Source organism: Erithacus rubecula, assembly GCF_903797595.1.
Source record: "Erithacus rubecula genome assembly, chromosome: 4".
Taxonomy (NCBI): domain Eukaryota; kingdom Metazoa; phylum Chordata; class Aves; order Passeriformes; family Muscicapidae; genus Erithacus; species Erithacus rubecula.
This window is the reverse complement of record NC_136686.1, coordinates 61,845,169-61,867,894: the sequence shown is the minus strand read 5'-3', so window position 1 is coordinate 61,867,894 and position 22,726 is coordinate 61,845,169. Positions and strand designations below refer to the sequence as shown.

At 41.7% G+C, this 22,726-nt stretch overlaps 1 protein-coding gene across 3 annotated transcripts in view; it reads right to left on the bottom strand.

Moving 5' to 3' along the window:
- The window catches only part of GRM3 (glutamate metabotropic receptor 3), a 101,763-nt gene that overhangs the window by 35,386 nt on the left and 43,651 nt on the right, over window positions 1-22,726 (bottom strand). For 2 of the 3 annotated variants that reach the window (XM_079304348.1, XM_079304349.1), the window contains one exon: window positions 8,867-9,470. In XM_079304348.1, coding sequence (XP_079160474.1) covers window positions 8,867-9,364 — 498 coding nt within the window. In that variant the 5' untranslated portion in view covers window positions 9,365-9,470. The remainder of the gene's footprint in view (window positions 1-8,866; window positions 9,471-22,726) is intronic. The other variant, XM_079304347.1, reaches the window with a different exon arrangement.

Genomic DNA, 22,726 nt, shown 5'->3' with positions numbered 1-22,726 from the left:
TTTTTTTTTTCTGGCAGTAGGATTTAATCTGATGTTTTTGTTAAAATTTCCCTTTTTAATGGCCCAGAAATTTTTATATGGATTTTTTTGAATGTGTGAGAGACTGAAAAACACAGGAAACCTTTTGGAGAAAAGAAGAAAAGGTAAATCTCAAAAGTGCTAGAACAGGTAGGGTGTCTTTACCATAATAGGTAAAGGGAAAAGTGTGGATTGCACATTTGTTGGACAGGGGAGGCCCTTGTTAGATGACAGTGCTCTCTGCCCTTCTGAAATTCAACCATGCGAGAATCCCACGGCACTTAACATGGCTTAATGAATTTAATTTCACAGAGCTCCTTTGAGACAGGAAAGAGCTGCTCTGAACAGACAATAAATTAGGCTGTGGAGCAGAATAAGATTAAGGTAAAGGAGTTTTTTTTTTCTCTATTGAGAAGATGGGTAAATTTCTGTCTATATGATCTGCAATCTGTCCTAATGGAGAATCTGCCTTTGGTCTCCTCAAAAAGTCGTTTTATTTCTGGGACTAAGTTGCAAGTCCAGATTCCCACAGCAAGACCATAGGAAAGCTATGTCCCAAGGTTTTCCTAATTTCTGGATCATTGCTATACACAGGGCCTGAGCTCTTGCTTTGAAAACACATAGACAGCTGCCAGTGTAAGTTTTATCCACTTCCTAAATGATGGTAATCTACCTTGTTGGCTTTTTGTTATTATTTGGGCAGTTGGAAGTCAAACTGCATCTAAAGCATTCATACCAATATATAATACAGGTTTTTTTTCTTATTTAATTTTTTCTTGCTTCTTAAATCTAAAAATAGACCAAAAATTTGGCAGAAAGAGCTATTTGAGAAAGGCAGGAAAGAAACACTGTTTCTGAATGAGCTGGGGTGTGGGTGTGTGGTAGGTGGCAGGCAGAAATCTAATCTAAAGACTTAATGAGGTACCTCTCTAGTCAACACTCTCACTGGTCTATGCAGCCTCCCCATGGTCCTAACTCCTGGGATGTACATTTTTCCTCAGGTTAAAATCTCCCCTTTTTCAATTTATAAGTATTTTCTTCATCCTCTGGTCCTGCACCATGTTGATAAATATATTTACCTTGTGTTCCTGAGAACAAACCTGCCCATACTAAAATATAATAATAAACTGATATTAGGCTCCCACCAAACCTTCTCTCCAGGCTGAACACGTGCAGTTCCCTCAACTTCTTCTTACAGGGTTTGTGCTCCAGACTCTCCTCCCCATGATTGTTTGTGTTTATTGAATCATCCTTTTACCAAAGGGCCCAAAGTTAGAAGTAATATTCTAGATGTGGTCCAATGAGAATAGAACAAACAAAAATATTTATTTCCATCTATGCTCTGGCTATGTTCCTGCAGATACAGGCTGTGAGCCTACAGAGCTGCCAGACTGTACCACTGGCAAGAGATATGAGCAATACTGAAAAGCTGGGCTCCACCATAATTTTCCCTCTTCTCTTGGGTTTTAGTAGGCTCCTACCTGGGGACAGTGTGACCCAGAATGACTCAGTCTGGACACTTCTGACATACTCACATAATTTGGGAGTATTTGGGAAGAGGAGAGTTCAGTGATGCAAATGCAGCTGCTCACCTTGGAGCCAAGAAAAAAATCATTCCAAGCTAATTTGTTTTCAAAGGGAAATTAGGACCTTAAGGACCTCACTGCTTTCAGAACTGAAAAACTTGAAAACATAATCTCTCCCTAGCCCATTTTTAAACTAAGGGATATTATATTTAAAACTCTGGGATATTATAATAAGCACTACTGAAGGCAGTGACTGCACAGGGGCTGTGTCATGACCTGCAGCAGAAAGCACCAATTTGGCTTCAGCAAGACTCCAAGCTCTGACCCCAGAAGGTCACTGGGAATGCCAATATCCAGTTAAATCATTAAAGGTCAGCTGTAAGGAACTCAACCAGATGCAGTGAGTTTATTTGGAGTCCCAGCCTGGCTTATTCTCCTATGGAATCTTCTGGTGCATTGCAGGACTTAAGCCATGGCTTCCATCAGCTTTCTCATTCTTTGGCATTAAGAGGGCTGTTTCCTAGTTTGTAAGTAATGCTCCTTAACAAAATTCCTTTTAAAAGGTAGCTCGGGAAAAGATATTTCACTATCAAACAAATAAAAATGTATGGCATTTTTTGTTAGCGGGAAGAGGAGTGAAGGAAACATTATTTTTAGCCTTGCTCTTCTCCTGAAAATTTAGGCAATAAGGCTGGGAAAAATATAGCTAAATATTTGCAGCAGACTCAGTAGCTGTCACACAGAGAAAAGCAGTGTTTGAACTGTGAAATAACTTCATCTGCAAAATGAACATCAGAAATAAGGAATACTGTCAGAATATCAGCTAGGATTTCTGCACAGGAACTGGGAATTTCTTTTTAGATTTGTGTCTATCCTGTGCAATAAAAAGTAAACTATGGAGGATATGCAGTGAAATGTTGTGCTTTGAAGAAAATATTTCAAAATATTTTTTTCTTTTTTCCTGCAGGGGATGGCACAGTGAGCTGTCTCTCTGTGAGCATTACTGTTGAAGTGAAGTAAGCTGAGCCTCAAACTTGCATCCTGAAATGAGACCTGTGCAGAAGACCTTGCTTTGCACAAGGAGTGCAACTCTTCTCTGAGACTTCATAAACCTGCCAGTGACTCATGTCCCATTTACACATGATCAGAACAGGTACTAAAACTGGGGCTGTTGGTTCTAAAGGAATATGGAATTGCTTCTGGAGTTAGAAGAGCTATTGGTGAGAAATATGGTAATTTAAGAGTCATTAACTGATGAGTAAATCCTAGTCAGAAGAGGCAGAATAACTGTAGGTGATATCTAGGTGACCCTAGCTAGTTCTTATGTTTGTCCCCTTTCTCTTGCAGTGACATCCTTTCCCCCTTGGAACAGTTTATTGCTCTCTACAACTCCCTGAAAGGAGATTGCAGCCAGGTGGGGTTGGTCTCTTCTCCCATGGACAAGTGATAAGTCAAAAGGAAGGAGTTTCAAGTTGAGCAAGGGGAGGTTTAGATTGGATACTAAGAAAAAATTCTTTACTGAATTGGTGGTCAGGTGTCGGGACAGGCTGCCCAGGGCTGTGATGGATTCTGCAGCTGTGGAAGTTTTCACAAAACATGTAGATGTGGCACTTGGGAACATGGTTTAATGATGGACTTGGTAGTGCTGAGTTAAAGGTCCCACTAAATGATCTCAGAAGTCTTTTCCAGCCTTAATGGTTCTATAATTCTGTCTTTGTATGGTAGAGGTCTTTCTTTCATACCTGTGATCTCAGTGGTTACTTATCTATCCCTGTAAAGTCTTACCATTTCCCCTTAGCAAAAGGAGAAAATGCACACACTGAAGAAATAAAAATCATAGCCCAAAATCAAATGAAAAAGACTGCAAAGTAATCAGTAACTGTGGGATTTTCAGAGAAGTCAGAGGGAGGTAGCCATATTCCTTTGAAATCTCTAGGAAATAAATGCCCAGTGCTCTTTGGACACTGAAAATCTCACCCTAGTGGCTGTTCTATTTCTGCATGTGGAATAGAAACAAAGAGAGGAACAAACAGCAAGGGTCTGGCTGAGAGGCAGTGGAGAGAGGGAAGAACAGAGATAAAAGAGGAGAGAGTTTAAAGGAGACACATGGAAGCTGGCAAGTGCATGTGTAGCTTAAATGCTGGTGGTAGGTGGTCCATCTCACAGAACAGATTTTTTAATAAGGATCTGGTTTACTTTCACAAGCAAAAAATCACCAGAAGCTGTCACACAAATGGTGTTTGTGCCCTGGCAAACTTCTGCAGCACCCTGAATGTCTCTTGCCCCCATCCCTGTGGGGTCCATGCACAATGGGACAGAGCCCCATAGGTTATTTTCTGTTTATTTTTCGGCTCATTTAAGGATTTTACACTATTTTCAGTGGTGATGGAAGTCAGAAGCTACTGTTAAGACTCTGGTTGAGAGATGGTTTATCCTTGAAGGAAGGAAATGCAGGTGATTAGCTTTCAGGCTCCATGAGCCCTTGGCAGACTTTTGTGGCTAAGGAGAAATGACAGCCAGGAAGAGATTGCCAGTAAATGAGTACATATTTTGAATTTCATGCCAGATGGTCACTCACTTAGGAGTGGCTTCAGCTTTTGTGATTGCAGTAATGCACTGTTAAACCTGCTCCAGTGGTTTTGTTACAGTTTACTTGAGACACGGCAAGGAACTGAAGAGATGACAGCAGGGCACTGGATTCTGTTCTGCCATTTCTTCTGGATGAGGCTCTAACTTGGAATTAACTTTCATGGTCGTGATCTGGATGTCTTGTGGTTTGACAGTCAAGTTAAAACCTTTACATCCATGTGAATATAGTATACATAGAAATTAAAAATACAGCCCAACTAAAGGAATGTCAGTTTTTGTAAGAGCTGACTGCAAGGAATGAACCCTAGTCTTCATTGTTAGAAAAAGAATCCAGTTTTCAGAAACAGGGAAGAACAAATTCAGCCCTTGAATGAAGGTATTCCTGCTTCCACATGCATATTCCTGACAAGAACTGACCTAAATATCTTAAATATGAAATTGGGATTGGCTATGCAGATGCTCCTCTGCAAATGAATACTGCCTCTTTTTCTTATAATTTTTACTCTGTCAATCTCTCCACAGAAAATATGTTTGAAATTTCTCTTGTAAAGAGAAAGAATTGATAACCTGGCTCAGATGAAAAGCCATGAGCCCAAAAGAAAACCCTCCAAACTTTGAACTCTTCACTTCCTTATTCTAGATTCAATTCAAGTGAGAATTTTATTTCATGAAAACATATTTTTAATTTTTTTTTTTTTTAACATGAGCTTTTCCATTGACTAAGAATTCTGGCTTGAGTTTGAAAGATCAAATGCTGTGCAGATTGGGCTCACTGCTAATTTAAACACAACATCTAAAAACTAATTATCCAGATCATCATTAACGATAATAGCCTAGTCTGACCAGAAAATAATTAAGCATTCTGCATTCTCTTGTTGTTTTTAGTCTCTGCAAAAATTGCCTATTGCACATACTGACTCAGTGGGGAAGGTGTTCATTGCTGATTTACCAGCAAAATCTTTTATTCCTTAGTGGAAGGGTAATGAAAGAAGTACAAATCTGACAGCAGGAGCATCATGAAGTGATTTGGCAGACAGCTGTCCAGACAAAAAGCAGGAGAGGAAGGGTGTAGGGAGGGAAAGAAAAAATATTGAAATATAAAGACAAATTCACAGGAGGGGGAAAAAAATAGCCAGAAATATATTTTGTCTGAAGAACTCAGCATGTTTTATTTTAAGGCTAAGAAAATGCACTGTGGACTTTGTGGTGTTTAGAGCTCTCAGCAAAAGAAAAATGCTTGCCAGGGCTACATCTGGAAGCATCCAGCACCCTGGATGCTGCTTGAAAACACAGAGAACTGGAGTGCTGAGCCTTGCACACACACACACACACACACCTGGTGAAATATTTTGAGCTGTGGTATGATTCATGTTGTTACTGGATCCACTCTGTACAGGTGAGTGGCTCTGAAATTGGTATGGCTTGCCAAATTGCCAAAAGGTAATTTTAATAATTTTAATGCTTGAAAGTCCTTACAATTTCAGGCTTGAGTCTGCAGCATCTATTATTCTTGACAGGGATTTTCTTTTGAAACAGAACTTGTGAGTGGCTATCTTAACAGGATGGACAACAGGAGTGAATGGCTTAATTATGTCTTTTCTAGGGCTTAATTACATCTTCTTTTAGGTGGTGTGAAATCTAGAGGAATGCTAGAAAAGACTGAAGGAAGGCCAACACAATCCATGTGAAAAGAAAATAAACCACTGAATACATTTTTCCAGCTGGAATATGCTTGATGACAAGTTGAATGATTTGTGAAACTATTTTTCTGAAGAACTGTGTTAAGAAAGATCTTGTTTGAAAAGCTATTGACAAGTCTAAGGAAGATAATAGAGTAATATTAACCATAACTATTGTTCCATCATCCTCCCTAGGTTTTGAAAATTGCATGACATACAGATTTTCATACAGCTATATTACCATTTTTTATATGTACAGGTTGAGAAAATCTCTAATCAGGACTTCCAATTTCCATTAGACAGCTGCTACAAACTTAAGATTTTGGAATATAAAACATCTATATACACATTTTGTATATTGGATGTGTGCTGTATCAAATCTACTGCCTCAGATATGGATTTAGTCTTAGACCAGTAATCACCAGAGACTGGCTTCAAAGGGACAGGCTGACAGGTGTTGGGCAAGAGGCCACAGACTGCTTTAGAAATGTGATCTCCCTCTGGGTTTCTGGAGGGAATGAAACACCTGTACCATTTCCTCTGCTCTGCTTTTATAGATGTGTCTTTCAGGCTGCCTCATATCTTTGTGTCCTTTGAACGCACTTGAGCTTAGGGAGGACTGAGAAACACACTGACCACAAACCCAAGGTGCAGCAAAAACCCTTCCACTCATCCATCAGTGGGAGTGGGCAGTCATATGATGCTTCAAAATATTTTGCCAGCCTTCAGGCAGCTGTAGCTCTGGGAACTGCAGAACCAAAGGAGTTATCTTACAGAATTTGTCTTTTTTGTTTCTAGTCACTTCTGGAACCCATTTGGCTTTTAGCATCCACAATAACCTACCATTTGCTGGTTTCATTCGATGTGCTGTTTGTGTGATTGGAAGAGACAATGAATAATGATTTCCTTAACAGTTTGTGCTGCCCAAGGTTCTGTAGCTATCATGTTTCCCCTTCAGGTGCCTCTTTTTCAGCCTGCAACTTTCTTGTTCTTTGTGCTCCAAGTGATCAGACCCACAGAACTGGTGAGGGATCCATTCCTGCTCTGCCAGCTGGTCCACAGTGGGACAAAACCACTTCAGCTACAAGAGATGGCTGAGGTTCTGCTCTGCAGAAACTGTCCTGCAGTATGAGTAAGGATTCGCCCTTGTATTCCCTACTATAAATACACAGATGAGTTACACACTGGAATACAAAAGGAAATAAAATGTAATTTCTTTAAATTCTGCTGTGTTCTTGCATGTCCTGTGGGATCTGACCATGCTCCCAGCTGATGGGGTTTAATGCCTTCACAAGAGCAGAACCACTCCCCAGAGTAATTCTGATTGAAATGAACATTAGATGAACTCTTGTCCTATTTATGAAACAGGCAAATGAGGTTCTGTAGGCTTTCTGTCACTGCTGGGATAGTCTGCACTGCACAAGAACTCTTATTGCTGTTGACACTGGTGCAGTGATTAAGGCCTGTGCTCAGTCTGGAAAAAGTCCCACATTAAGTCTAAAAAAACCTCCTGTACTGTCAAGCCTTTGGAAACTTGCAGCTGACCATGAAGAAATACCAGATGCAGGGTCGTAGTCTGCATCAGTCTGGGCTTAAGACACCACTCATGATTATGAGTCATGTGAACTGGTTTGTTTAATTTGACCCAAAACAAAGTGACCACAGAATCACAGAATCATTTTGGTTGTAAAATATCCCCAAGATCACAGAATCCAACCTTTGACTGATCACCAGCACATCAGCCAGACCATGGCACTGAGTGCCACACTCAGTAATTTCTTTAATATATCCAGGGAAGGTGACTCCACCACCTCCCTCCCTGAGGAGTCTGTTCCAATGCTTAACAACCCTTTCTGTGAAGAAATTCTTCCTGTTGTCCATTCTGAACCTCACTAAGCACAGTTTGAAGCCATTTTCTCTCAACCCATCACTGGTTTCTGGGGAGAGGAGGGCACCCCTCATCTGGCTACAACTTCCTTTCAGGTTATTTGCAGCTATAAGGTCCCCTCTGAGCCTCCTCCAGGCTAAACACCCCCAGCTCCTTCAGGAGCAGTGCTTCAGAGGACTTTCTCTGCTGACCCTTCCCCATCCCTGTTGCCTTTCTCTGGACATGCTCCAGCACCTCAGTGCTGCAGGGAGTGGCTCAGAGCTGGGCACAGGATGTGAGGTGTGGCCTCACCAGTGCCCAGTGCAGAGGGCACTGCCCTGGTGCTGCTGGACACACTGTTGTTGATATAAGCCAGGATTCCATTGGTTTCTTGGCCACCTGGACACACTTGGCTCATGTTCATCTACTGTCAACCAGCACCCCCAGGTCCTTTTCTACTGAGACACTTTCCAGCCACTCTTTCCCCAACCTGTTGTGCTGCAGGGGGTTGTTGTGACCCAGGTGCAGGACCTGTACTTGGCCTTATTGAACCTCCTACCACTGCCCTCAATCCATTGATTCAATCTGCAGAGTCTTTCTCTCTCCAGCACATCAGCACTCCAGCCCAGCTGAATGTCATCTGCAAACTGACTGAGGGCACACTCAGACACCTCATTGGTCATTGATAAAGATATTAAACAGCTCTGGCCCCAATACTGAGCCTTGGGGAACCCCACTAGTGACTAGAAGTAAGATAAGGATTCATTTTTTCATTTTAAATATTTGTTGTAAAAATGACAAATGTTATGAACATGCAGCATGGCAGGGACACATATATTCAGACACACAATCATTTATGATTGAAATGAAGGCAGATATCTGCACTTAGAGCTGTAGGAGTGTCATGAAATGGAAAGTTCAAAATAAATACTAAGACTTCTGGAAATGTAGATGCTTTCAGGATACACCATAACTAGAGGAAGTGGACAGCTGCCAGAGGTTTGAACTACAGTAAGTATTTAAAAGAGTGAATCAAACTAATGTAAATTCAGTAAAAATCATAGGTTAGATACTAGGGTACAGGGACCAAGCTGAGACTTGCTTTATTGGCAAACTTTCACAGGCAGTGGTTCTCTCACTGGAATTGCAGATAAACAGCTCTCACCTGGTGGGGTGCTGTGACTCACCTGTATGGAGACACTGCTGTAGGAACCACCTATGACTCCTGCAATGAGCAGTGGCAGATTCTCCTGGATGGCATACGACCCGTCAGGGCACATGTACTCTGTCTCATCCACTTTAGTCAAAGATGCCCTAACAAACTCCAAAGACTGTTCTAAGGCATATGTATCCCTGGAACATGTGTCCAAGATGTGAACTCCAAGCTTAATTCCTGGCAGCAAGTAGTTGTCTTTGTTGATTTCATCGATGGCAAACAGCATGGCCTCCAAGCGCTGGATGCCTCGGTCTTCATTGATTCTCCCACATTCTTCTATCCCAGTGCCTTTTTCCTTGATTGGGAATAAACCCCCTAAGACCAGGTCTCCTTCTATCTTAATTTCCTTTCTGACAAAGCTGTGGTCACTTAGGGAAAGGAAAACTCCTTTGGAGAATAAAGCTAGCGCAAGGACTTGGAGTCTGGTGAACATCTTCATTGGTCCTGTTTTAGCAGCTCTAAGAAACATTGGTGGGAGTAAAAATGCTCTTCAGTCCTTCTGATCCATTGCCAGATATGGAGTGCTGTCCCACAAGCCAGTGAAGAACAAGCCAACAAGTCTTTCTGCTGGGCCTCTAAAGAAGAGATGGAAAGAATTAGAAAAGGCAAAAGGACACACAAAGATGAGATGACTTAATCACACAACCATCCCTCCTTGAGGCAAACAAGACTCTTCCAAGCAAATTAAGGTAAACTACTACATATATAAATAAGTAAAAGACATGAAAGAGGAGAAAAAGAGACATGACAAGAAGGAGTCTCATGTTTGATGCTTGCTTAGGGCATGAAAATGCTTGTGGCTGGACTTTCTCTCTTTAGTGTTAATCACAGTTCAGTGTTCAGATCAAAGGGAGAGCCCAGCAATGATGTGTATACTTAGGATATGATTTTACTCTCACTAAGGTCAGGACAGTTTACCAATGACCTGAAAAGGAGCAAAATCAAACCTGAGAGTGAAGATGGCAATGTAACAATTTTGTAAGCACATACACACACATACACATACACATACACATACACACATACACATAGTCTGTTTATGCAACATAGCTGCATGAGTTGTCCATAGACTCCTTGTCAATATCTCTTCAAATTAATCAAAGTGGCTGCCTTGTTCTCCCAATCCTGAGATGAATTGCGTGGCAATAGTTAAGCAGAACACTTTAATAATTTATTTCTGTACTTACCCTTTCCTTAACAGAGTATATACTATTAGAGTTGCAGGGCTATTTATAATTTAGAAACACTTAGCACAAAGAAATTGAAATCAGCAACAATTAGGATTTAACACTGAATAATGAATGAGCATGCTTATTGCAAGGCAGTTGTTTATCCTAGTAAAATTTCAACACTGCTGTACCAAATTGTGTGAAAGGATAACTTTTTATTCATATTTATTCCAACACTGTTCTCTCATAAATCAGTAATGGGTCAGATGCACTGTTAAAGGTCTTTCTCTGCTATCCTAATAGTTTGAGCTGCAGACTGTCTCAGCAGAATTTTGCATTCATAAATGTCAATGGAAAAAAGGCTTCCTCATGCCTAAATAATCTATAAGTAAGCTGGTTTATTTATCACATGTGGATTATTAAACAGGTCCAGAAAATATATTTTCTGGCAATTTTTAAGAGAAGTAATGATATTGATGTATTCAGCAGTACTCTCTGTATCAGACTTAGTACTCTAATTTACCAAACGTTTTTCAAGTGTATACAAGGCATATAAAATGATGATACTATCCCATTGGAAACCATTATCAGACAAAAAGGTGACATTTGTGACATAAATGGCTGTGTTATTAATAATTCAGTTGTGTTGACTTGCATTGTTTTCATCACTACTGTTGGATATCCACTGTTTGGATAAAAACAGGACTTGGGATTTTTTTCAATGCAATATCCATCTTATTTACCTCTGTGCCTTCTGTTGCCACTGAATCTAAGCAAACATTCATATGTTTATCTTTATAACAGTGGGAAAATATTTGTTTTCCCTGTTTTGCACTTGGGAGAAGAAGAGACACAGAGAGATGAATTAGGATTATTAGAAGATTCTAAATTCAGATTTTGATTTGCTTGGCACTCACAATCACTATCAAAATTTGGAAAGGTCAACCATGCCCTGAACCCCTGGTTCCCACTGAGGCACTGAGTCTGAAAAACTTCCTAAACAAGTTCTTCCAAGCTTGTTCCTGAGTGATTTACCTAAGGTCATCTGCACAGCCAAGAATCAAACTTTGCTCTTTCCCAGCGTTCCTCTGATACCTTAACAATAAACCTCCCTGGTCTCCTACTGCTCCCTATCTGCTTTTATGTGAATCTTTTATAAGGTATCATTAAACCAATCTGCTTTCAATAGCTCTTCAACACAACCAAGAACAACTGAGTTTCCCCAAGAAAAGGCTTTAAAAAGGGGCTCTCTATAAGGTTTTCTAGAGCTGTCCTGGGACATAGCTAGAGGTACAGTGGATTTACCCTTACAGCAGGGTAAAAAGTCTCTTTCATAGGTGCTGGTTTCTCTAAATGTCATCACCTTTCACTTCTCCTCCATGTCTCAGGATTGTGTGTCTGATATATTAGCAGGAAAGGATAGAAGAATACTGAAAATTATTTCAACATTGCACGGGGACAACTGATGTCCCCAGGAAGGAATGCAAAGGATTTCTGTGTTCTGTCACCTGTGCTTGTTACAGTGTTCTGCTGAGGGAATCTGGAATCAGTGATGGCACAGCAAGGGATCAGTCCCTGCAGAACCCAAGGGGTGACCTGAGTGGGGATTGGGAGTGATCATTACTCTGCTTGCCACTTGTGTTGACAGCACTGGTCTGAAGGTGTCCAGGGATGTGAAAGGAGGAGGTGGTGGGAACCCCCTTTAGGTTGGAGAACAGAGGTGGCTCAGAGTCCTGCTCCATCTGGGGACACACAGCTTGGTAAGGGGTGTCCATGGGTGGGGGCCATCCACCTACAGCAGTTGTCTGACCCTCCCCAGGGCCTGTGGGGTTCTGAGCTTGTCATGGGGGCTTTGAGACTGCAGGTGACACCACGGATGCAGAGTCCTGATTCCCAGGAAAAACATCCTCTTTTATGCATTCAAATCCTCTCTTTATAAATAAGTAAGTAAAGCAACAAAAACACAGCTTAGGGTATAAAATGTGCTTCTCTCCTGTATCAAACTTGGCAGCCTGTGCACTGGTGCCCAATGTAGTGGCATTGCAGTGGCCAGCTGGGCACCAAGGATGCTGAGCAGAGAGTCAGAGTGAAGGTGTTAATGCAAAGGCTGATTTGTCAGGGGAGGTTTCCCCTTTGGCCTCTGAGGGATGGATGCCTCCAGGGTTTCTCATGGGTGGGACTCCTGAAGGACGCTGTGAGACAGATTTGGGTGGTCAGTGAGCAGTGTCACTATGGTGACACTGAACAGACATCTTGGTGTGATGGAGAACACTGTAAAGCAGATCAGAGACGGGCTTGCAGCTCAGTTCCTCTCCTGTTCTCTCTGGTGTGTACCTCCCACATGCTTTCTCTACATCTTGGGTAACTCAGGACTATATATATATAAACATTTAATACCTATTCCAGGCTGATACAGCCCATATTCCTCCTCTTAAACATGGTGAAGATAACACTGATCATATCCTCCTGAAGTGATTTCACTATGCTGACCACCCCTATTGGTTTTTGCAGTACAGTCTTCTAATAAAAGCATTTCTGGGATATTTCAAAAATAAGTACTTGATGATTAAGTGGATTTTTTTTTTGTTGTTGTTGATATTTAAAGTTTTAATGTCAGCTACAGGCAGGGTTGTGTTGTTCTAGGTGTTCTGTTAGTACTAAAAGTACATGCACTCTTGCCCTATAGTCTTTGGATCTCTGGTGCAAATAGAAGCAGAGTATGGGTGTAGAAGCAATGTAAATATCAACAGGAAAAATAAACAGGCTGAAGGAGAAAAGTTTCCATATCTGCATCAGAGGGTTTCTGCCAGCACGGCTCTATCTGAACTCTAGCCAGAAGCACTCAGCTTGTGAGACATCTTCATTTGGCACTCCAGAGCCCCTTCTCTTTCCACCACAAGAAGTCCACAGGGGGAAGCTACATCTGCCCTTGGGGAACACTGTCAGCACATCCCTTACTGAAAGCAACTCACTTGTGTGCAATAGCAGCTGTGCTGCTCTCATTGAAAATCCACTTGCCTCTAGGTCTGAATCATCAGCTTTGGTGGATTATTTTTCTGTGTGTGAAAAGTTGATTGCAGATATTTACTATTTCTTGGTGTAAGATTGCTTATATACTAAGGATGGGCACATCCTTTTTTCTATGAAAGTGATTAAAATGAGAAAGAGGTTTGGGGTTTCTGCATTCAGCATCTTGTTGATATCTCCAAAAACTAAATCTGTCTTCCAGGGCTACATTCACATGTCAGCTCTGGTCCTCTGCAGACCTTCTGCCTGTAGCTCATGGAGCAGGTCCACCTGTGCTGTTGGTTCAGAGGTGAATTTTTACCAGACTAAGCATTTTAAGTCTATTTGTCAAGTAGGTGTCAAACTTCAAAGAGAATTGCAGTTGAATCTTTCATTTAGCCAGATGACTTATAAATCAAACATTAGTGCTCATGTATCAGTGGCAATTTTATTCATGCCTTCCATCCTACCAGCACCAGTGCTTGGCACTCCAGCATCCAGCAGCCATCCATTTTCCAGTCTTCAGTGATAAGGATGGAATGGGAAGCCTTGCTGAGAGCTGAGGCACTTCAGATTGCCTAGCTACTTTTCAACACCATTAACTAATGAATAGGACAATCTACATGACTGGGCTAAAACTCTGGAGAGGTTTCCTCTTCTCCCTACCCTGTGCTATATCCTGTATTTTCCCACGTTTTTTTCCCTTCACAGTGTTTTGCAGGGCTCATTTGTTTATGCAGCTTCCTGACAAAGGATGCAACAAGAGCTGACGTGGGTGCAGGAGAAGTTTATGTTTAGCTTTATTGTGGGTGGCTCTCTCTTGGCAGTTGAGGATTTATACTGCATTATTCAGAACTATAATGTGTTATTGTGGTGCCTGGAGCCATATGTCATCTCAGTGTCACCTGGTGTCTTTTGTAAACTTTCTTTGGAGGACCATGCTCAGTGTGAGGTCACAGAGGAGCTTCCCACCACACCTGTGCTCCTGTGGCATTTTACAAATATTGAAGCTAATAGTTTCATAAATAGATCTTTCTCCAAGGTCACCCATCAGAGAAGTGTATTTCCCCAAGCCCTTGCTGTGCTCTACAAATTTTATCTTAGGGAAGCAAATTTCTAAAACAAATCAAATTTCAGCTCAACATTCTGGTGCATCTTTCAAGTGTGACAGAAGGAGATGAATGCAAAGATTTCTTTCTCTCAGAGATCATTAATAACTTGCATAATACCATAAACCATCCAATACATTTATTACATTTATATATGCCCTGGCAGAACTTGATCTTAACACCTGATGAGAACTGCACTGAAATATAACATTTAATCAGAAAAAAAGTGTTAGACAAGCTTGAGTCTCCTTGCCAATTATAATTAGGGATGTCGTCACCTCTGGAAGAGAAATATTTGTGAAGTAACCCAAAGCTCATAGTGGCAGAACTGTGCCAGCACACAAATTGCTCACACCCTGATTCTGGCTGGCTGAAATCTGGTAGCTTAAATCAGGATAGAAAGGAAAACAAAGAAACAAACAAACCAGGGAAAAGCTGCAGAACACGAGGTGAGATGGAGAAAACAAGTCTTCTATGGAAATGGAGAAGTTCCTTCATGAAATGTTAATCAGGCGCTGACATCTAAATTTGCTGAAAATTAATCAAAGTTCTTTAAATTTCAGTTGATGGTGTTAGCATCTTAGGTTTTTGGGTTTTTTTCTTCCCTTGTAAAAAATGACAAAAACACCCTTCCAATTAGCTGATTTTTTAAATTTCATTTCATCTTGAAAACTCATACACAAAAAACATTAATTATTGCAATTATCACCAGCAGCATGAGGCTACAAATCATACAAGTTCATGTCATGTCTAGTATATTGTAAAAGAGTTTTAAAAGCCTTAAAAATTTAGGAGAGATTTTAGTATAAAGACATATAAAGCAAGAGATAATACATCAGTGTAGAACTAAATCATCATCTTAAAATAAAAACTTATACTCTGTTACTTTAGAACAAGAAGGAAAATTCAGAACACTGTGTTACTATTTGTACTGTGTTAGCATCAATATCTGATGCTTTATGTTTTCTACAATGTCAACATACAGCAGATGCCCAGCCCTCTCCTTAGAGATCTATGATACCCTGTTTCAGAAAAAAAAAAGTATTTAAAATATTAATCATGCAGGAAAACAGATGTCCCTGACATGCTACTCTTTAAGCTTCCAGATATTAAATAATTCTATAGATTAGAACTAGATGTATTTATTTAGCCTGGTGAGGAACAAAGAGCCCCTGAAGATCACCAGACATTAATATGGTGTGGAAATATGTGTCTTTGTTAAAATACATGAGAGAATTTGGCACCAGCTGAGTTCTTCCAAAGTGAGTTTGGTCTCAGGGGAGGGAGTTACAATGAGCAGACCACCAGAGGCAGAGCTCTGGGTCAGGCCATGCAGGCTCCTAAATCATTAGAGTTTCTCCCTGCTCTGACAATAAGTACATTCAAGTGCACTGAGAAGTCCAGCCATGAGCCTGAGGCTTTGTGCCATCTGGACAATTTGTGGTGTAATGATCTTGATGTAATGCAGGGTTAGACCTTTGAAAGTCCCACCATCTTCCCTTCTGTCTTCTTTGGAATCAGCTGAATCCTACTGGTTTTTGTCCATCTGCTTATTTCTCCCAGGCATTGGTGACAGCTGAAAGCCCACCAGCAGTGACTGCAGTGAGCAGGCAAGTGCTGTGTGCTTATTGATTGTGTGCTAGTTGACTTTAGTCTCAGCCTTCATTGTGGTCCCAGAAAGGCCTGGAAAAGGAAAAAATGGGAGTACAAAGCCTTTGGGGACAAAGGAGCAGCTGGTGTGGGAGCACCAGCACCAGGCTAAGGTCAGCAGTGTCAAATGCTGGCTGAGAGAGGGGATGGCATAAGTGTGGAGCAGTCTTGCTCAAAGTAAACCATGATATTTTCAGTGTCATGTCCTGGGGATGAAATATTTATCTAAGAGAAGCTTTAACACTTGTGCTTAATGCAAGTGAGGCTTAACTAAGTGAAGTTAACACCATCCAAAGTATAGCCCCCCAAGGAGTATCTCTGCATTTAGTCTTTAGACACGTATTTAACCTTTCCCTCTTAATTGATTCTTAAGCATCTATTTTTTTTCTGCCCACACACAGGTCATTGCTGCTTTGTGCTCCTAATCACTTCTCAGCTCTCTGCAAGCCTGCAGGGTTTTCCTTGAAGCTGGATCTCCCTGTGAACCTGTGCTCCAGCTGAGGTGCTTTGCCTGGGCATTCTTGGCTCACTCCAGAGCGAGCTGCCACATTACACTCTTGCTGCTGTGCCAAGATGCTCTCACATTTTGGCAATACAGAAATTATGGCTGAGCCTCTGCATATGTGGAGGGCAGAGAGTCCTTTATTAACTCCTGTTTCTGGAGGCTCAGTCTGGATGGCAGCACAGAGCTACACCAGACTCACAGAGCAGCACAGGGTGCATCCTTTCTCTCCTATGACTGCATGTGGGGCGACTTCTGCTGCCACCCAGCTGCTCTGATGGGACCCAACCCTGGTTTGGACCCCCAGGTAGCAGCATTCCAACCTGGCTTGGAGCTCTCCACATCACTGGTCAGGATGGGAGAAACTGGAAGAGGGCAGGTGATGGCCAGCAGTGAGCAGAGCCCCCTCTGTGGCTCGATCTCCCTGCCCCAATTCAGTGATGAGTCAAATAAAAACCTTCCCAGGTTGGTGCTCCCATCCCTGTCTGGTCTGAGCTGTATCTCACAGTTTGCCACAAACACTCAGCTGGAAATTTTCCAAGTTAAGATGGTTCTTATTTGCTGATTGAGGCAATATTTTTCCCTGTGACATATTCACAGCAAGCACTTCAGAGCAGGAGCTGCTGCCTTCCCTGTGCCCGTGCAGGGCTGAACTGTTGTCTCATCACTTCTCACTATCCATTGATGAGATTTGATCTGCTTAACTTGCTCACTATTATATGGCAACATTTTAGGCACTTCTGACCTCCTCCAGGAGAATGTCCTGCCTATTCTGGTCTAAGAAAGACACCAGGTGTCTCTGGGACCCCCAAAGGCACAAAAATATTTCTAATGAAAACATATGCTCTTTCTTTGGGTTTCCCCAGCATCTACACTATGAGGTCAAGGCAGGTACCTGATTACCCAGACAGGATAACACAACAACACAAAGCAATAGAAAGGGATCAAAACACAGAAAGAATGTTCAGTTTTTTTAAGATCTATTTAGCAGTGCATTGTAGCTTTTTGATGTTTAGGTTTTTTTTATTTTTTATTTTTTTTTTAAATTAAAGGATTAAAAATTCAACAACAGTAGCCTCTGTTGAATGATCCTTTCCTCATCCACCCCCCTTACACCCTTCCCCCCCAGAGCCCAGACTGGTAGCTCTTCCATCACATGAATGTTACCTCAGGCAACAGCATTCAGCAGAGTGTGAAATCACAATTAACGGAGCAAGTGTTTTGTAAGTGAGCAGAGACGGCCACAAATTACATCCTGCTATTAGCTGACTTTAGAACAACATTGTTGAGCAGCTTCATGATTACTGGGCTGTGGCGTGTATTAAAAAAACATTAATAAAACATAATTGATTGTGAATTGTGCTTACTGCTTTTATAGTTCTAATCACAAAAGTCTCAGAAGTTTGCTGGAAACAAAAGCTGCCCTCAGCTATTTATGGGAACTGGACTGTAGCAAAAATTTTACAAAACTTGTTTTGCAGCTGTTGTAAATCAGTAAACTACTGAAGCCTATGGGGTTTGCTGGCTGATAGATCCTCATTGCCTTTTTCCTTTCCAGTTGGCAAAGAAAGGCAGAAGACTGTCTTAGCTCCAGCAGAAAGTACCACTGGAAGGGGAAACAATACACTCAGTGTCTCAGACCTGCTGTGCACTGGGTGTGTCCTTAGATGCAGGTAATGTCACCAACAGGGAGCAGGAGCTGGTGGCTGCTATTTACTGAGAAACAGGCAGCTACAGGGATATACTTCAAAAATACTCACGTTTATGTCTCTCTTTTGGGCCCCAGATTATTTTAGAAGCTTAAATTGAGTATTCTTACAGGAGCCTGGAATGTTAATTCTGATTCATGACCCTGTCTGGGCTCATGGAGGGACAAGATATTCACAAAAGTTTATGGCTGTGTTATCAAACTTGGATGCCCTACTAAGAATTGATGGACTTCAAAAAGACTGCTCCCAATCAGACAAATGTGGGGCTTCAAAAGAATTTGAGGCCCAACCAGTGACACAAACAGACTGCTCTTCTTCATCAGTTGGTGCTGCAGGTATCTAAACCTCACTCTCTGGCTGAGAATTCCCAAAACACTTCAGACCCTGCCTGCACTTGCTGATCAAGGTGATGCTTAGCTCCACTTCTAAGCCAAATTTAGTTGGAGGAAGATGGACCTCTGCCAAAGTCCTCAGGAAAATAGGCTCAGGGGTATGGTCAGGATCTTGCCCTAGCTGTAACTATTTAAGAAGTTTCCTCACCCCACAGAGAGGTGGCACAAAGTGAGGAATAATAAACCTCACAAGTTCTGAATCTCCCCTGCTATGACCACTAAAAGTGCTAGTCCTAGGAGTGTTGAAAAATCTTAGAAGTAGATCTAAAATTAGGTAACATAATGCTTGCATTATTTATTGACTTTTTTTTTCAGCCTGTGCCCTGGCAAATAAACTTGTATAAACAGTGGGAGTAGATTGCTGAAAAGCATTTCCTGTTGAAGAGCTAGCAGCAAGAGTTATTTTTAATGAAAATAAACCAGAGAAAGCAAATTTTTCCTATTTCTGCAAAGATTTATCTCATGAAGGCAGAAACAAACATGCCTTGTCCTGAGCAGGGGAGTGATTTCTACTGCTAAGGATTGAAATGTCAGTCAGTTATCACTCAGGCTCATTTCAGTTTAATGCCCAGCTCTTTGCAGGTGCATCCTGGAACAAAACTCCAATCTGCACCAAGCTTCTCCTCTTTCCATGCCACCTGTCCCTCCCTCAGATCTGATGGAAGTTGCCTGCTTGGCTCCTTTCATGCATCTCCACAGCAGTGTGTGTACATGCAGACATACATTTTTATGAGAAGAGCCAGAACCTCACACCCCCAACACATACACTGCATTCTTTCATTCTAAATGGCCATTGCTATGGCAACAACAGCTCGACTCAAAATTTAGAGAGGCATTTAGCAGAAATTATGAAAGAAGAGATGAGACACTGGGTAAGGACATGCATGGTTTGATGGCCCACTGTGACTCCACTCACTGATTCCTTTGGGACGCCCTGGGGACCTTGCCCCTTGTACTCTGTCACCTTCTGGGTGCAGGAAACAGCTTTCTCTAGCACTGGCTTTGTCTTTATTCTTTTCTGTGCTGACAGTAAATGGCCTTGCAGCCATGATTGGCCACAGCACTGAATTTGCAGTCTGCCCAGCAATACCTCTGCTGAAATAATTCATGCCCTGGTAGTGTTAGGGGGAATTCCTTGCTAGTGAAGGGGAGACACAGGCCCTATTTAGAGTATCTGGAATAGTGCTGGTGTTCTGCATCAGCCTATCTGGTGGCAAATGAAGGCCCAGGTGAGATGTAGGATAAAGCACAGTGCATGTCTGTGGCACTTCTCCTTACAAGGAGATGGTGACAAATCTCCAACATAATGACAAAGTGGAGGAAAGGCAAACATGGATAACCTCAATTCCTAGTGAACTCATGTTTTTCTAAAACCTGTGCCAACTTTGTTTTATCTTGTTATATAAGGCCACACCTTAAATAAGCCAAGATGAAAAGTCTGCAAGGAGAGGGACTTTTTAGAAGGGCATAAGAGGGAGTAGGTTTACATTAGATATAGAGAAATTCTTTCCTATAAGGGTAAAGAGGACAGGTTGCATACAGAAGCTTTGGACTCCCCATTGTTAGAAGGGTTCAAGCCCAGATTGGCTGGGGCTCTCTATGGGAGTTAAAATTAAATGATCTTAAGATCCCTTCCAACCTGAATCATTCCATGGTTATTCTATGGTGATGATCCTTTGCTTTGGACAAAATACAAAATTGGCAAAAAATATTCAGAGAAATGTTCGTATCCAGTTTTAGACATCTAAAGTGAGGTTCTTTCTTTGGAACCTAAAGCTAAGCTGGATGAACCTAGGTCTTAACTGTGCTCCTTCCATCCCTCACTAGAGGCAGACAAAGAGTTTTGGTCAATGAAGAGTTAAAACTGCTTTGGATGGATGTTTGTATAGAGGCTTATTATTTCTTGGAAGGTACAGTCCACAGTAAGGATGTACTCCTGTCTCTCTGCAGGAGGAGTTAGATGTGATTTATTTTGGGAGGATCAGGACTGGATATACTTTCTGTGTGGCCTGTGTGTCTTGTAATAACAAGCTTTCTTGTTATTACAATTCTCATTGCAATCTTAGATTAATACTTGTATCCCAAATTTCACCAAGGCCAGCATGAATGAATAATAATCCCAGTAAAGAATTCAAGGACTGGCCAAGAGTCACTAGTTGTGTTTGTTAACAAAACTGAACCAGAGGTGAGGATTTCATTGCTTTGCTTGCACTTTCTGGCTTTGACTGGGGACAAACCTCATGATTGTCAACATCTCTACTGACCACAGGAAGGCAGAGGCATCCACATGGCAGCAGGCATGCCATGAAAGCCATTCTGTGATAATTGCCTCAAATTCTGCTGTCAAGCAGTGATTGAAAAAAAATGAGAGCTGAGAAGCTACAAGGCCAGGTGCATGAAAAAAAAAAAGTAAGTTAGGAATTGTACATGCCAGATTGTGAACCAGGCTGCACTCCCCTCAAGGGCATATTCTCCCAGTTCCACAGATTGTTTTATGGAGAGGAAGATGATGGAGAAGAACCATCTCTGGAGACTGTTTTTCCCAGGGCTGTGGTGTTGCTCCACATGCCCATGTCATGGCTCTGGCAGGCAGAGGGTCCTGCATCACACGTGATGAACTGCAGAGTTATCTTTAAACCAGGGAGAAAAATCAGGAAGCAAACATCAGCCCTGGATGTGGCTCTGCTGCAGCAGTAGCTGAGCTCAGGGTGGTGCTCAGTGTTGCTGAGCCTGGGGACAAGTTCTGGGGGTCTCACTAAAAGTGCCTGGGAAGAGGGGAATTACAGAAGGATAACAAGGATGGAAATGTGAGGGAATTTGAGGGAAAATTTTGAAATTAATTTCCTAGGGCTTTGACTAAATACTAGACCTTGAAGCTACATGACAGCTTGCAGGGAGAAAGGGCTGCAGTTCCCCAAGTTTTAAACTGAATTACCTTATGTGCTTTTTAGGATTACCACACCCAGTTTGGCATCAAACAGTGAAATATCCTCCCTTCATGGCTCAGGCCCAGCTACCTTTTTGTCAGGAAAGCAAAATCAGCATGGCCAACATCTTCTGCCTTTTCCTATTCCACACAGGAGTGAAAAATATGCATGGAAAACAGGGGAGGCCTGTGAAAGCAGGTGACAATATTTAAAATGCGAACTCCTGTGGCATCTCTCCAATATAAAATGAAGACAACATTTGAGTAACAGCCTACTCTTATCACAGGTTGCTAGTAACTACATCTACATTTGCAATAAAAAAGGTGTCAAAGATGGCCAATACTCCTGACCAGAGGATTTCTCACTGATTTGGATAAGCTACTGACAGCTTTGACTGTGCCCTACCTGTAACTTTCCTGTCTAAAACAAGTCTGCAAGGCGTGAAATCTGAGTTTACTGAATTCAGAGCCAAGCTTTCCCTGATGTCAGTCAAACACAGGCTATCCCCAGGTGACACTTGCCTTCTGGTTTGAGTGTTTTCTTTCTGACATACAATAAGACCAGGGCATTTTATTTTTTCCAAGACAGTTACATTATCTGGCAGTTTCCAGCTGATGTAAAATAGGTTACAATAGTGATACAGCCTGTCTATGGAAAGCCTCTTTGCCTGTGGTTTCCTGCAGGGAGGATTTTTGGTGTTTTCTCTGTGGCTGAGTTCACTCTTCAGCCTTTCTTTATCAAGGGATTTTAATCACATTCCTAATTCTTTTATTCAGCTACCTTCCTTTCCCCAGAAAGGAAACCTGTAACAAATTAATGTCTTCAAAGCCTGTATTTTGTATGATTTTGTTGACACTGGCTAGCACTCAAACTTTATTGCAATTGACAGCTAATGTAATTGCATAAGCCCTATTTCCTTAGGAAAACAGCCTTCAAAAGGCCAGGGCATGCTACAGGAGCTCCACTATCCTTGCAGGTCCCAAGCTTTAACTTTTAAACCTCCTCTATTGTTATGTAAGCCAATAGCACAGCTTTATTCCTGGAATTTGTTAATTATAGACCATGATTCATCAAATATATTTTAGACATTGGAACAGGATGAAATAAATTTCACACTACTGTATCTGTTTCTTTCCATGGATAGTGAACAGGGTCTCTAGAACTGGATAAAGGAATTTCCTGGGTGGAGTGGACTCTTCAGACTCTCATTTAGTCAGTGAGAATAACATGGCCAAAAGTTGGCAAATAATTAATTTCACAGAATCACAGAGTCAGTCAGGCTAGAAGGGACCAGAGGGTCACCTGGTCCACACTCCCTGCTCAAGCAGGGTCATCCCAGAGCACAGAATTCTGTCCAGATGGTTCTT